This window comes from Tenrec ecaudatus, chromosome 5 (genome assembly GCF_050624435.1).
Source record: "Tenrec ecaudatus isolate mTenEca1 chromosome 5, mTenEca1.hap1, whole genome shotgun sequence".
NCBI classification, from domain to species: Eukaryota; Metazoa; Chordata; class Mammalia; order Afrosoricida; family Tenrecidae; genus Tenrec; species Tenrec ecaudatus.
The window spans coordinates 80,337,585-80,354,066 of record NC_134534.1 but is presented as its reverse complement, the minus strand read 5'-3'; the positions used below and the strand labels follow the sequence as shown (position 1 = coordinate 80,354,066).

Genomic DNA, 16,482 nt, shown 5'->3' with positions numbered 1-16,482 from the left:
TCATTAATATTACCTACAAGTAAAATTTTATTAGGGTGTTTACAGTTATAAGCATCACAGTGAATAATCAAATATTCAAGCTAGATTTACAAGTGGACATGGGATGAGGGGTATCATCGCTGATGTCAAAGTAGGTTAGGTTGAAAGTAGAGAAGAACAGAAGCATGTTTATCTGTGTTTCATTGACTCTGCAAAGGCATCTGACTGTGTGGATCATAGATATTTTGGATAACATTGTTCAAAGAATTGCCAAACATACAATTGAGTTCATGTAGAGCCTGTACATAGACCGAGAAGCTGTCATGTGAACAAAAAAAGGATTTGCAACCTGGTTTAAATTCAGGAAATTTGCATGTTAGGGCTCTAACCTGAGTAAGATAATTATACTCTACCACAAATGCGTAACTGCTGGGCTGGTCACAGCCAATCTCAGTATGAAGTTGATGACATTATGTTGGGTCACAAACTGGGGAATTATTGTTGTCATTAGATGCCTAACAGATTGCTCTAACTCACAGACCCCCTATGTACAACAGAACAAAAGACAGCCAGCTCACACACGATCCGCACAATTGTTCCACTGTTTGGGGCCACTGTGGTAGCCACTGCAGCAGCCTAAGACGATATCTTATTCCAGGGCCTGGTCTTTTCTGATGACATGAGGGGGTACCCCCGTAAAAATGGAAAAAGGCTCTGCTGGGCGGAACTTTCATAGTATGCATTTTTCCTGCTAGGTGAGCATCCAGCTACTAGTTCTGAGTTAGTGCTTCCTGTTGCTTTAGCTGGAAAGGCTCTCTCTGATCACAGTAAATTTTTTCATAAAAGTAGTTCCCCTCAAAACTCGATTTTTGTGATGGCTCATTTAAGAGAACAGCATGCACCTGTGAAAACTTGTTTCCTGCTGGGGGAAAATGCTGCAGAAACGTGTGATGTTGAACTCAGCTTACAAGGCCAGTGCTATGGGAAAAACTCAAGTGTACCAGTGGTTTTCTCATTTCAAAAAAATGAAATGTTGATTGATGACAAACCTCCTACTGTCTGTCCCCCAGGGAGGAGGTTATATGTAGATCCTTGTAATCTGTTCCCCCTTTCTCCCTCACCTTTCCCCCACCCTCCCAGTATCACCACTCTCAACCATGGTCCTGAGGGGTTCATCTGTACTGGATTCCATGTGTTTCCAGTTCCTATCTGTACCAGTGTACATCATCTGGTCTACCCAGATTTGTAAGGTAGAATTGGGATCATGATAGAAGTGTGTGTGTGTGTGTGTGTGTGTGTGTGTGTGTGTGTGTGAAACATTCAAGAACTGGAGGAAAATAGTATGGTTCATTGTTGCTTCACTGCACCCTTACTGGCTCAGTTCCTCCCCACAGGTCTTCTGCAAGGGGATGTCCAATTGCCCACAGATGGGCCCTGGGCTCCCACTCTGTACTCCTCCTCATTCACAATGATGTGATTTTTTTGGTCTTTGATGCCTGATACCTGATTCCTTTGATGCCTCGTGATCTCACAGGATGGTGTGCTTCTTCCATGTGGGCTTTGTTGCTTCTGAGATCGATGGCCGCTTGTTTATATTCAAGCATCTAGACCCCAGGCTCTTTTACTTTTGATAGCTGGGCACCATCAGCTTTCTTCATCACATTTGCTTATGCACCTGCTTTGTCTTCAGTGATTGTTTTGGGACAGGATATTGAATGCACCAGTTTTTGACAAGAAACCAGCATGCCCTATGCACCTTACTTACCTGACCTTACTCCATGAGACTACTTTTTGTTTCCACGAATACTGAGGAACATGAAAGGACAGTGATTTGATCATGTAGTAGAGGTGGAGAAAAGAATGAGGGAGGCGCTCTCAGCTGTCCAAACAGATGAGTTTGAAAAATGTTTCCAAGAATGGAATCGCAGATTTGACAAATGTATTTAGTATAGTGGCAAGTACTTTGAAGGTGATAAGGTTGCTTTATATAAATAAAAATTTAAATATATAGCTTTGGATATATATATTCTGGTTTCTTGTATGTCCAAAGTACTTGAGACAAAATCTCACTGTCCTTGCCTCTAAGTAGCTTTCTGGCTGTACTTCTGTCAAAACAGATCTGTTTGCTCTTTTGCAGTCCAAAGTACTATCAATTTCTTTACCAGCAAATGCAATTCTTCATTGGTCTTCCTTATTCAATGTCCAGCTTTCATGTGCATATGATGTGACTGAAAATGTCATTGTCTGTGTCAGGCATACTTTAGTCATCAAAGAACATCTTTGATAAAGAGGTCTATGCAGCAGATTTACTAAATGCAAGATATTGTTTGATCTCTTGATGGATGCGTCCATAGCTTTAATTGTGGGTACAGGCAAGATAAGATCTTGACAATTTAAGGCTTTTCTTCATTTACCTCTTGGCCCAGATGTGAAGACTTTGGTTTACTTTACATTGAGTTGTAATCCATACTGAAAGTTGCAGTCCTAGACCTTGACCAGTAAGTGCTTCAAGCCATCTTCACTTTCAGTAAGCAAGATTGTGTCATTTGTATCTCACAAGCTGTTAATAAGCCTTCCTACAATCCCAATGCCACATATTATCCAACTTCTCTGATTTTTTTTCAGCATACAGATTGAATAATATGGTGAGAGGACAAAACCCTGATACACATCTTTCCTGATTACAAACCCTCGAAGTGATCCATTGTTCTGATCAAAAATGCGATCAATATGCATTGATAACCATTAGTGATGGGAATGCAAATGTTGGAAACAACGAGAGAATAGTGGATGGAAATATGACTGTGGTGATACAAAGGAGAGGGAGATTGCAGGATAGAATTTTCCAAGACCAACAATTTCTTTGAAAATATCTTTTTGCAGGAAGACATAGGGCAATAATATAGGTGGACTTCTCTAAATGGCAAATATGAAAGTCACATTGAGTACATTTGTGGAAAGAGACAATGAAGAAGCACCATATTAGTAGCTATAATCAGGCTGGGGCCCAACTCTGGAACAGACTGTCAATTGCTCATACATAAGTTCACATTGAAGTTAAAGAAAAATAAAACAACTTTATGGGAGCCAAAATACAACCTTTAATCTATCCCAACTGAAATTTGAGAACATATCAAAAACACATTGTGTGTTCTATATTCTTTGTTAACACCTCAATTCAAATGCATTGACTCTTCTTCTATATTTCATATTAATTGCCCAGCTTTCATATTTATATGAGACAATTGAAAATATCAGAGTTTCTAGCACGAATGCAACACACAAGTCATAATATTACGACAAATTGACAGACAATTTTTCTTGGTATCTCAAATGTGCCACATAGCATGGGAGAGAGAATGTAAAACATATGGAGGTCTAGGGATAGTATTTATAAAACAACATTCATCATACATAGTATGTTTTTTCTAATACAAAACAATTGATAACAATATGTACAATAATTCTCAGTGTAGTGAAATCTGTGGTTTTATATATTTCCTAGGGGAATATTTCTTCTGGAAATAGAGGGATGAAAGAATAACGAAAGGACAAAGTGTGTCAGTAGAGAAATATAAGATGAGGAAAGGAAAAACGTTTGCAGTATGCAGATGGTGACCAAGTAGAGGATGCTGACATTAAAAAATATAGGCATGGCTCTTGGATGAGATTGATTGGGTTTCATTAAAACATTTGACTTTTTCAGATCTTTGGTCCCTGATACCTCCTGTCACTCATGGGCTCCTATTCCTCTAAGTATTGCTAGATGCCATTCTAAACAGCACATCATGAGTTCTCTCTTCAGTGCAGTATAATCTTAGTTCAGAACACTTGTACTTAAATATATTACCCTTTTATATGCTAAACCCCCCTTTTGATTTCCTTAAAATACAGTTGATTATGGTGTGCATGGACTGAAGCATACAAGAGGGTGACACCCCCCCAAAAAAAGTAATTCTTTTTTCAAAGCTATGTATTTGATTTTTTTTAACAAAACAACCTCATCACCTTCAAAGTATTCTCCATTAAACTTAATACATTTGTCAAATCTACAATTCCATTCTTGGAAACAGTTTTCAAACTCATCTGTTTGGATGGCTTACAGCATCTCCCTCATTTTTTTCTTCAACTCTTTTTCCCCCTTCCCCCCTTCAACTCTTCTATGCCATCAAATCACTGTTCTTTCATGCCCTTCTGCATTCTCAGATACAAAAAGAAGTCCTGTTGAGTGAGGTCAGGTGACTAAGGTGCATAGGGAAAGAGAGGCACGCTATTTTTTTTTGCCAAAAACTGGGGCACGGAGATGACTGCATGAGCAGGTGCATTGTTGTGGTGGCAAACCCAGTCTTCAGTCCACCACAAATCGCGCCCAAACTTTTTAAAAGTTCTAAATAGAAAACTTGATTAACAGTATGAGCTGGTAGTACTAACTCTAAATGCACTGTCCCCTCACATCAAAAAAACAAATGAGCATCTTCTTGAGCTGTAATTTCACTTGACAAGCTTTTATTGGGCGAGGTGATGATGGTGCTTTCAACTAGCTTGATTAATGTTTGCTTTCGGGGTCGTAAAAATAGCACATCTCATCACCAGTAATAACCTTGGGGGGAAATGTCTGGGTCACTTCAGAGCTGTTCTTTCAAAGCACTGGAAGTTTCCACTTAAAGTTATTTTTCCTGGTCAGTTGGAACTCGTGGCCCAAATTTCACAGTGACCCCTTGTGTTCCCAAATCTTCCTTTAACTTTTGTTGAACTGAGCTCCAGGATAGTCCAGATAACTTCCCCATCTCTTCAATCAATGGTCCATCGTTAGTCTTCAAGCACAAGTACATGAATTTTGCCAACATTTTCATCCATTTAGGAAGTTGACAGACCTCCAAAGGTTTGCCAACAATTGATATTTCATCTTTTATGAAATGAGGAAACCACTCGTACACTTGAGTTTTTCCCATAACACAGTCCTTGTAAGATGTGTTCAACATCACAACAGTTTCTGCAGCATTTTTCCCAAGCAGGAAACAAAATTCACAGCTGCACGTTGTTCTCCTAAATGGGCCATCACAAAACAATGAGGTTGGAGTGAAACTGCTTTTATGAAAAAATTCACTGTGACCAAAGAGACGCTTCCCAGGTGACACCACTGGGTGCACTGGGTAACTCAGGGAAAGTTGCTGGATGTTTGCCTAGCAGGGGCGGGGGGAATGCATAATACAAAAGCTCTACCCTACAAAACTTTTGGGGTGGGGTGGGGGAGGGTACCCCTTGTATATATGAAGTATTCTGGAGCTAATTCAGGTTAGATCTGTCAAGAGGAAGGGACTGTTCTTTCATGAGTTATTCCAGAAGTGTTTTGATCATTCATATAAACTGTTGATGCTTAGAAGAACATCATTCAGAAGATACAACTTTTAGGCAATGGGAAATTAAAAAACAAACAAACAAAACAGTTACTACACAATGATAGAAGCTTTGATAAAAATATTGAAATATGCAACTTGTTTCTAAATATACCATCTGTCTTGTTCCATATGAGGAACCCTGGCGGCGTAGTGGTTACATGCTGGGTTGAAATCCACAAGGTACAGAGTTTGAATCCACCAATTAGTCCATTGTAAAATGATGGCGCTTTCTACTCCCACAATGAGTTACGGTCTCACACTCTCACAGGCAATTCTACTCTCTCCTGAAGGGTACCTAAGATGCCGTGATTTTGTTTGAATTTAGAGCTCTATAGACTTCTGAAAGTAATTCTAAGAATTTTGTGCTCTTCAGTTTATTTCATTTCAAAATGATTTATTGAGTATCCTTGACAAACTTGCAACATACTCCTTTGCAATGTTTTTGGTTTTGAGGCTAATGGGTCAATGACAGGCCATTTTGCACGGGGTTCCTTCTTCCCCTCTAAGCATAATCATGTACATTGTTGTGATGAAAAGAAAACAAAATCCCTCTGTCCTTCTCTGGCCTTTTTCACACCAGTACAGTTAACAATTTTCTGAAAATTTCTTTCTAAAAATCCTTCATGATTATCTGTGTCCTTTCAGAAAATCTACCAGGATTACCTATTGATAATGTCAAAGACACCTTCATACCTGTTCACAGCTGACCTTTCTGCCTTGAATTTAACTGCTCTCCAGGTCATATCAGAACCCACTCTTTTGCTCAGGCCTTTTTTAAAAGGCACCTGAATGGACATGAAGATGTGTATTCCTGAAAGAACTTGTCTGTAGCCAACTACTGATTGCAGAGTTATGTTTAATTATATATACACTTGAAATAGAATCATGCATGTATGAACTAAAACCCTATTAGGAATATAGTTCTGCCTTATTTTGATACACATAGAGAATTGTACCATGGTAGAGAAACTCTCTGCCCACTACTTACATTGTGCTTTGTAAGGTTTGAAATATTTGTTGCTATTGCTTGTAGCCAATCAATACACTCTTCAGCAGAGAGGCACTGAATAATCCCACTGCACACACCATCCACAGCAGTGACTTGGAACGCATTCTGCCTGGAGAAATGTCAAAGCAAGGTGTCAGAGTAAATTAGATAAGAAATTCACCTCATGCATCCACTTGCTACTCTTAATGGGGTCTCTCAAAAACCTCTCCTTTCAAACAATAAGTTTATGAGTCTCCAAATTCATATTTGATTACTTCTGCTTAGGAATCTCCCTAGACATTTTAATGGAACAGTAAAAATAAATATAGATAATATGTAATTTTAGATTAATAAAAGGAATCCTGAAATTCAGATAAATATGGTGGAACTTTTGATTATAAAAAGTAAAACTAAAAGTGAAAGAGTATCTAAACAATTCATTATGAGTTTACCATAAAATGATAAAAACATTCCTATTATTTTGGCTATAATGATCTCTTTGTGACATTTATCAGGGTATTTTCTAGCAAGGAAAGGTCACTAAAAACAAAACTAACATTAAGCACATTACATTAACAACTTAATTGTCAGGAGTTGTTGAGTTTTGTCAGATTTTAAACAGCTTTAAGCTAATTTAAAAATGGTTTGGGACAAGATGTTCATATCATTCTCCTAGGTCTAAATTTTTTATTCTACATTGATGTGGATAGTGTGAATTTTTATGACAGCCAAATTTTCTCTTAAAATTTAGTGAAGATTGGTCTTGCTTTGGTGGTCTGGTCATCTCCGTGGGAGGGGAGAGATCCTTGCGTGTCCCGGAGCAGTCTCTGCCAGGCCGCATGGTCAAAGGAATCCTATGGGTGCAGCGTAAAACCTGATGCTTCTTTGAACTTTCATTAAATTCACTTGAATCACGAGCCCGGCTTCGGCATAAAATCTTTCTCGCGCGGAGCCAAGGACCGAAGCTGAAATCTAGTCCCGGAGAGAGAGAGACCTTACAGATTTTTGTGCATATATTTATAGGTTTAGTATTAAGGTAGCAGAAGGACTTTGGACCTCCACTCAAGTACTCCCTCAATGCAAGAATACTTTCAAAAAAAATTTAATGAAGATTTTAACTATTCCTTTAATCTTTTACTAACTTTTTAAAAGAAATCAAATGATACCATTCTAAATGTTTACAAAAGTGTTATAGAATTTAAAGTTAGATCCATGAACAGCTTGAATGTTTCTTTTACTTTTGGTTTTTACAAAATTATTTCAATGTTTCCTTACAAACTTAATTGTGGACAACAAATAAATTCAAATATGAACAAAATTTAGACACATGATTTCTGCTTGGGAATCACTTTTGAATAGCCATTTTTAAAATGTGAAAATTATATTCAAATTTTAGTCAGTTATAAAGCAATAGCAAAGTTCTGCAGTACAAGATGAAGAATATATGCAAGTTGTATAAATACATATTTTTTTCCAAATAAACAAAATATATGCCTTGTTTTGTTCTTATATATGTCCGAATATTAGACATGATGTTATTCATCCTAACATCCTTACAACGAGCCCACAGAGCCTACTTTGGCACAGACACATCCCTAACGGCTCTCTCACTCCCCTGGCCTTCATGGTTAACCCCTTACTTTCAGTAAGGCATGTGGTAAAGCTTCAGAATATATCGCTGCAAGGTAATCCAAGAGAAATCTTTTATATAAATTGGCTTTTAAATGCCTGATACAGATTTTGTATGGTTAATTTTATATATATCATATGATTGACTTTGATATATTTTTATTAAATATATGCATATGCATTATAATATATGCAATATGTATTACTGAATAGATCCAAACATTGTCTGTCTTTTTAAAATAGTTTTTTTGAATTTCAGACAGAAATATAACTTCAAATGAGAATATTAAACATTTACATGACTTTTAAAATTTCATATCTGATAATCAACACCATGTAATACATTTAAAATATTTAATCATAAGTTGAATCATCCATGGCAAATGAGCACTAATTTTAGGTTAGCAATATCTATTTCTTTCTTCTTTCTGATTACAATAACGATGATTTATGTACTATTAAACGAAGTATGGCTTGAACATACTTGTTCTCTATGCATTAAATTAATGATACTGTGCATTAAATATAGCTTGATATTGTGAGCTGTTCAAATTAAGCTCTACTTTGCAATGTATGTAATCACTGATATAGAGGCCATAGGGAAAGTAACTTTTTGAGGGACTAGTTCCTGGATGGTACAAATAAGTCACACACTCAGCTACTAAGCCAAAAGTAAGAAGTTCCCGTTTACTGAGAGGCAATCTACTTCTAAAATTTAGCCATGGCAAACCCTCTAGAACACAATTCTACTCCTACATGATGTTGTTTCTATGAGTGGGAATCAACCCTACATTGACTTTGAAAATCATTTATAACCTAGATTTATAGGATAATTCATATCACGTTTTGCACTCTCTTTTTCAACTTTTCAAATTTGTGTACTATAAGTGAGTTACTTGAATAATTTCTTCACTTATGCATTTCAAAATAACTTGATCATAAAGACTACAGTATGGGTTATATTTCAGACTCTACTACTCCTTAAAAGAGGATAATGGAAAATGCTCCTACTTAGGATCCCTCGTTGCATAGTGGGTTATTCATTGGGGTGCTCATCTCAAAGTCAGTAGTTTGAAACCACCAGCCACTCTGTGGGAGATAAATGAGGCTATCTATTCCCAGATAGTCTCAGAAACCCAAAGGAGTAGTACAACCCTATCCAATGAGGTCCCTATGAGTAATAATTGACTTAGTGGCAGTGAATTCAGGATTTTTGAGAGTTAAGTTTCAGTTTCCTCTAGAAGAAATGAGAATAATACATTGCTTTTTTTCCCACTGAGCTGTTATAACAGTATTTACCGAGTAACTGGTGGATGCAAACACTTTTATATATCCTGTGAATGATTTTCCAGGTAGTCCATTGATATGGTTTCTTTTTCGATATAAATAACATTTAATGCAATACATCTTAAAAGGAAAATGCATTTTTATCTATGATCAACAAAATATTTTATTTAAAGTAAAGAGGAGTTCTGTATCAAGCTATATGGCAATAAAGCAAAAGGATTACTGTGCATATCTAACTTTAATATAAGTAAATTCATCAATAGTTTCAACTTCTTCTTGATTATTTCATTTTCTTTCTTTTTCCTTACTTTTATTTGGGGGGGGGGGTCTTACATCTCTTACCAGAATCCATACATACATCCAGTGTGTCAAGCACATTTGCACATATGCTGCCATCATAATGTTTTCAAAACATTCTCTTCCCACTTGAGCCCCTCATATCAGCTCCCCATTTCTTTCCCCTCCCTCTCCCACCCTCCCTCCTTCATGAACACTTGATAAGTTATAGATTATTATTTTCATATCTTACATCATCCTCCAATGTCCCTCACCCAATTTTCTATCATTTGTCCACCTGGAAGGGGGTTATAGGTTGATCCTTGTGATCGATTCCGCCTTTCTCCTACTACTCTCTGCTAATCCTCCTGGTATCTCTACTCTCATTGTTGGCTCTGAGGGGTTATCCATCCTGGATTCCCTCTCTTGTTGGCTCTTATCTGTAGCAGTGTGTATGTTCTGTTCTAATCTGATTTGTAAGTAGAGGCATGTACATATGTAAATAAATATATATAAATATATAAATATAAATATAAATATAAATATATATATATTGAGAGTGGAAAAGAACTATGAACTCATATCTAAGGTTGCAGTAGGCCTTTGGGCCTTAACTCAAGTACTTCCTCAACACAAGAACACTTTGTTCCAACAATCCAGCATTCTCTGATGCTCACCTTTCCAAAATGTTCGCTGAAGACAAAATGGATACATGAACAAATGTGGTGAAGAAAGCTGATGGTGCCCGGCTATCAAAAAAATATAGCATCTGGGGTCTTAAAGGCTTGAAGATAAACAAGCGGCCATCTAGCTCAGAAGCAACAAAGCCCACATGGAAGAAACACACCAGCCTGTGTGACCATGAAGTGTCGATGAGACCAGGTTTCAGGCATCTAAGACCCAGAACAAAATCATACCCAATGTTAATGGGTCCGTGGGCATGAAGTGGAGACCCAATACCCATTGGACATCCCCTCACAGAGGTGTCACAGGGAAGAGATGAGCCTGTCAGGGTGCAGTATAGCACCAATGGCACACAACTTTCCTCTAGTTCTCTAGTGCTTCCTTGCCCCCACTATCATAACCTCAATGATATGTTTTCGAAAGGGAAATATTTTAGGTTGGTTAGTGAGAATGTCTCTCGATGGATGTGTTTTACTGACCACATTGTCAGTGGTTCTCAACCTTCCTAATGCTGTGACCCTTTAATACAATTCCTCATGTTGTGGCGATCGCCAACCATAAAATTATTTTCATTGCTACTTCATAACTGTAAGTTCGTTTCTGTTATCAATCAAAATGTAAATATCTGATATGCAGTATGTATTTTCATTGTTAAAATTGAGCATAATTAAAGCATAGTGATTATTCACAAAAACAATATGTAATTATATATTGTGAAATATTTATTTCTAATTACAAATAAATGAAATTTTGTCTTGAAGCATGGTGTAGCATGGGTAACAGTCTTCTTGCTGGGTACTCGTTAGTGAGTGTGTCTGCATGTGGGTGGACCCGCCTGGAGACGGATAGAGAAGCAGTGTTTTAGTTCCTAAGACCATCAGAAATGTGTTTTCTGATGGTTTTTGGGGACCCCTGTGAAAGGGTCATTCATTCGCCAAATGGTTCACAACCCACAAGTTGAGAATCGCTAATCTAAGTAGACATGCTCAGTGTTTACTCTTATTTTTAGCATGTAGAAAATGTAATTTGCCTTGCATTAGATTTACTTGTATCCATTTTATCTTAATTTGAAAAATTGTAACTGAAATTATAGTATTTCCTTTTTAAATTTAGCATTATGAAGCATTAAACCTCAACAAAATTTGTAGCACTACTGAGCACAATTGTAGGAAAGATTTGTAATGAAAAAGAGTGAAAAACAAAAGACTGGAGAAATCTTAAGTGCATAGTGTTAAGTAAAAGAAGCTTGAAAATGCTAAAACAAATGAGTCACTATTAATCAGAATAAATTCAATATGAATTGTTTGGACTTTATAAAAATATATAAATCCTAATACAACATTATGAAAAAAGACTAATTATAGAGTGGGTAAAATATTGGTGGTTTTTAGGGATTCAAGGCAAGGGGAGTAAAGAGGTGAAAAGATGGAACAAAAACAAATTTAAAGAAAAAATGAAACAATTTTGTACGCTGTTATGGTGGGTATATGATATTATGCATATACCTGAGTCCAGAGGACAAATGCAAACCCCTAATGCAGACTATGAAGGATTGACATGAGGCAGTGGGGGACACACGAGGGTGTTAACCACAAGGTGGGCAGCTTGATTCCATCAGCTGATACCTAGGAGAAAGATTTGATGTCCATTTTGATCCATTTTAAAGTTGTTTCCGTTTTTAAAAAGTGAAGGAGAAACACACATGGATTCGACCTCTGGCGAATTCTCTTTGATCAGAGAACAGGAGTGTGAACAGCTTTGCTGGGCTGCGGAATGTATTGAAGAGAGGATGATTGCAGTCGCACTTAGATCAGAATTTAACACCTAGTCCTTTCATGTCCTTTTTAGTGCATTGGAAATTTGTTCCAGATTTTAATATTTTTTGCTTTAGTTTCTTTTCTTTCTTTTTTTTGTGCCTTTAAAAAATATTTTATTAGGGGCTCATACAACTCTTATCACAAGCCATACATACACATACATCAATTGTATAAAGCACATCCGCACATTCCCCTTCCCAATCATTCTCAAAGCATTTGCTCTCCACTTAAGCCCTTTGCATCAGGTGTGAGGGGCGATGCTGGGAGAGTGGAGGGTGAGTGGGTTGGAAAGGTGGAACTGATTACAAGGATCCACATGTGACCTCCTCTCTGGGAGATGGACGGCAGAGAAGGTGGGGGAAGGGAGACTCCGGATAGGGCAAGGTATGACAAAATAACGATGTATAAATTACCAAGGGCACATGAGGGAGGGATGAGCGGGGAGGGAGGGGGAAAAAAAGAGGACCTGATGCTTTAGTTTCTTTTGAAGTTTTTCTGTTTTACTTTGTTATTGTTAGTTTGTTTTTTAAATGTTTTCTGTATTTGAAATCCAGATAGGTAAATCAATAGAAATAGTAACTGGATTAATTGTTCCTTTTGGATATAATAGTGGGAGGTTGTGGGAAATGGGGAGCTAATAATGAGAAAAAGAGCAAAGTAATTGTTCTAAAATTGATTGAGGAGATGATTGTACAGTTCTTCATTGTATAATTATACAATTAAATTGTATGGTGTGTGCATATATGCTAATAAACCTTTTTAAAAATTCATATTTGAAGATATTAACTCAGATGTCACCTCACCTACAGTATATATTTGGAATAAATCTTTCCCATTTGAATTTCACAAACTTTCCTGTTCCTTTAGTTTCTCTGCCTTGATCAAGAAAATAAATGGCTCCTAAGAGGAAAAGCTCTTTTTCATAGTGAGAGCCTTTTCAAAATATCTCAAAGTTCTATTTACATCTTAAATACTTGACTGCAATAGTCTTTACATTTATTATTTTCATGAATATTTTCAGATATCCTTTATGGTGTCCAATTATCTAAGATAACATTTGTTGAACTTGAGGAAATTTCCATGAATAGTATACAAGTTGCAGCTATTTATTTATTATCAATCATCATGGTGCTATAAGTGAGTCATGATTTTGTGAATTTCCACAAATCCCCACATTTCCATAGGAGAAGTTCCACAAATTTCCATAGGAGAATAACCATTATCCTTGTGAAATTTTATTTAAGTTGACATATCTCTTTATGTTCAACAACAGGAGTTAATCTTAGTGAATTACCACTTTCAAATTTTCCACTGTACCTTACTTAATATGTTAAGCTAAAAGCCTAGAGGTCCAGCTCTATATTTTATATGTAATTTGTGTCAGACTCTACATGAGGCTTTCAACCAAAATGATTCCTACTCATAATAAAATAGCAGATTGACATTGCCATCTGCGTGTGCTTCCCTGAAAAATATATTAAGAGAGGGTAATAACTTTTTCAAAGTAACACAGACCTTCTTTGATAATTATTAACTGAAATAGCATTCCATTAAAAACACAATCATGGATTTGCGGAATTAAGAAAGACTGTATAAATTACTATATAAGACTCTCCTATAATATTTAATTATATTTAAATGAGAAAACAGGAAGTGCTAATAGAATATTAAATGCTGAAAACATTTTCCTTTTCTTCATGATTTATCCAATTGAGCGAGTCTCATCCTACAGTAAACTTTGTGGTACATATGCTACTTGCAGTCCACAAATCAGATGTTACTGTCCTCAAACTCATCTCTTGGGAGAAGATGTGCTACTAGGCTGTTAATTCACTTGGCTGCTCACAGTAAGTTGAAAGCAAGCTTGAGTGTGCTCAGTGGTGTCTTAGAAGACAGCTCTGAGTACCTACTTAAAAAAATGAACAGCTCTTTTTTTGCATATAATGCATGCACTGTACAATTCCACCATTCAATTATATTAGGAAGAGCTGCACAATCATCATCACAATGAACACCTCCCATTCATTGCTCTTAGCTCCCCATGTCCCCGACACCTCCCTTGCTGTACACCTAGGATATTACCAGTCCAGTTACTGCCTCCACAGACTCACTCATGCTGGGCTTCATACACAGAAAACCATACCGAACTCAAGCAAACAAGTCCAACACAATACAATAGAGAAAATCTCCAACCTCCAAAGAAAACAGAAAACATTAAAAACCAAAAGAACCCCCAAATGGGTCAAAAGTCTGATAAAATGATAGGTGCTACATTTTAACCTACAAGTCTCAGTCATTGAAAATTCTACAGAGCCAAAAGTATTCTGATAAGCATGAGGTCACCATGAGGAAGACTCAGATGGAGGACAACTTGTTGATGACTAGGACTAGGACTACCTGTCCTGAATCCATCTGACAGTTATTTTTAAATGGTTATACTTCCTCAGGACTCCCTAGGAACAGAAGGTGAGGAACGCGTTTCTCTTTGTTTTCTAAGAATCTCTGGTGCTGCAGTTGTTAAGAGCTCAGTGGCTCATCTGAAGCTCAGTAGTCCAAGCCCACCAACCACCTTAGTGGAGAAGAGGGGAGCTCTCTTTAAAGACAGTTGCCGTGGAAACCCTGTAGCCTAGTCCCACTCTATGCTCTAGGTTGTTATGAGTCAGAATGGACTCCAGATAAATGAATTTTGGGTTTGATTTAATTGTTTTCTGAGACCTGCTCATTTGAATGATCTATTATTTATAGTGACAAAAACATTATGCAAATAACAAGTCATCTTAGAAATGAAAATATGTGGGTTAAGATAGTGTTTAAGTAAGCAGAAAGGGTATATTGATGCCAGATCCTACTATATTTCAAATCTATGTTTTTTTTAATTTTGGTTTTACTCATATTTGCTTATTTAAAAATTTAAACTAATGCAGGTTATTTAGCTGAAAACCATTACTCAGAAAAGGAGAGTTCAACTGAATCTATGTTTATGACTACAAGTATATTTCTCTTTTATGACATCTGACCACATTAACAGCTTTTAGTAACTAAAATAATTATGTTCTATAGATATTACTGTAAAAATATAAACACAGCACAATGAATATTTTAGATATAATGGCAACATAGATTCAAAACTTAATTATTCATTCATTCAGTCAATAAATATTGATTTAATAACTATAAGTGGGAGGTTATAGTGGAAGCAGAGGGGACTGGAGTAATGTTAGGCACCTGGAATCCATATGACACGATCCATGTTTTATCTAGAAAATTTAAAAAGGAATGATTTGTTTTCACTTTGTCAATAGTAGGGCTAAAAGGGTTTATCATTTGTATTTTGGATTATGAATGTTAAATATGGTAGTGATGTAGAGAAAATAAAATGTATTTTGTTCATTCTGATTTTAATGTAATTGTGGGGTCTGAGTCAGAATCAACCCCAGGTCAGTGAGTTTGTTTTTTTATTGGTAGGCACTTATGTGCAGGGTTGTTAGTAGAAATTCTAGTCTCTGTGGTTATTTTAAGATTTATTTGTAAGTGGAGAGCAAATGCTTTGAGAATGATTGGGGCGGGGAATGTATGGATGTGCGTTACACAATTGAAGTATGTATATGTATGGATTGTGATAAGAGTTGTATGAGTCCCTTATAAAATGTAAAAAAAGAAAAGGGAAAAGAAAGAAAGAAAAGAAAATGATTAGGGCAAAGAATGTACAGATGTGCTTTATACAATGGATGTATGTATATGTATGGACTGTGATAAGAGTTGTATGAGCCCCTAATAAAACGTTTTTTAAAAAAAGAAAATCAACATGCAAAAAAAAAGATTTATTTGAAAAAATATCTTGATATTTATTTATTATTTTTATATCAGACAATGAGTATTCCCTATATTCAGAATAACATGGGATCTAAGACTTTTCTTTCCTGGATTGCTCAAAATCTAGTTACTAAGTCAGTATTCAGGCATTTAGGTAAAGAGTTTGAGAAAGAGTTCCTATATACAAATTCAAAATCCTGAAACTAAACCAGACAATTTAACTTATGTTTCTAGAGGTTAATTTATCCAAGTTAGTTTTAAGTAGAGTATGAACTATAGCTTAAGAAATGCAGCACTTAAACTCGAAAGATGCTTTCAAGCTTGTTCCCATTCACACTTACTTTTTACAAAAAGATAAACAAACATTTGGAAATAGGGTATAATTTTCTCCATGATACCAAAAATAAAATGAAGGGATAGCACACATTGAGAATATGAAATGAGTTAGTAGACTGAGGCTTCTAAGTAACATACAAGATAAGAAACTAAGAGAACCATTTTGCCCTTGCAGAAAGATACAGTTGCATTACAAAGAAACTAGTCGGGTTTTCGGAAAACTTATGAATCTGGAAAGGTACGTTAGTCTGGGTACTTTAGAGAAACAAATCCA

General features: G+C 36.3%; 1 protein-coding gene across 2 annotated transcripts in view; it reads right to left on the bottom strand.

Moving 5' to 3' along the window:
- Positions 1-16,482, bottom strand: part of SNTG1 (syntrophin gamma 1) — a 233,717-nt gene that overhangs the window by 117,564 nt on the left and 99,671 nt on the right. For both annotated transcript variants that reach the window (XM_075550673.1, XM_075550674.1), the window contains exon 10: positions 6,367-6,496. In XM_075550673.1, the coding sequence (XP_075406788.1) occupies positions 6,367-6,496 (130 nt within the window). The remainder of the gene's footprint in view (positions 1-6,366; positions 6,497-16,482) is intronic.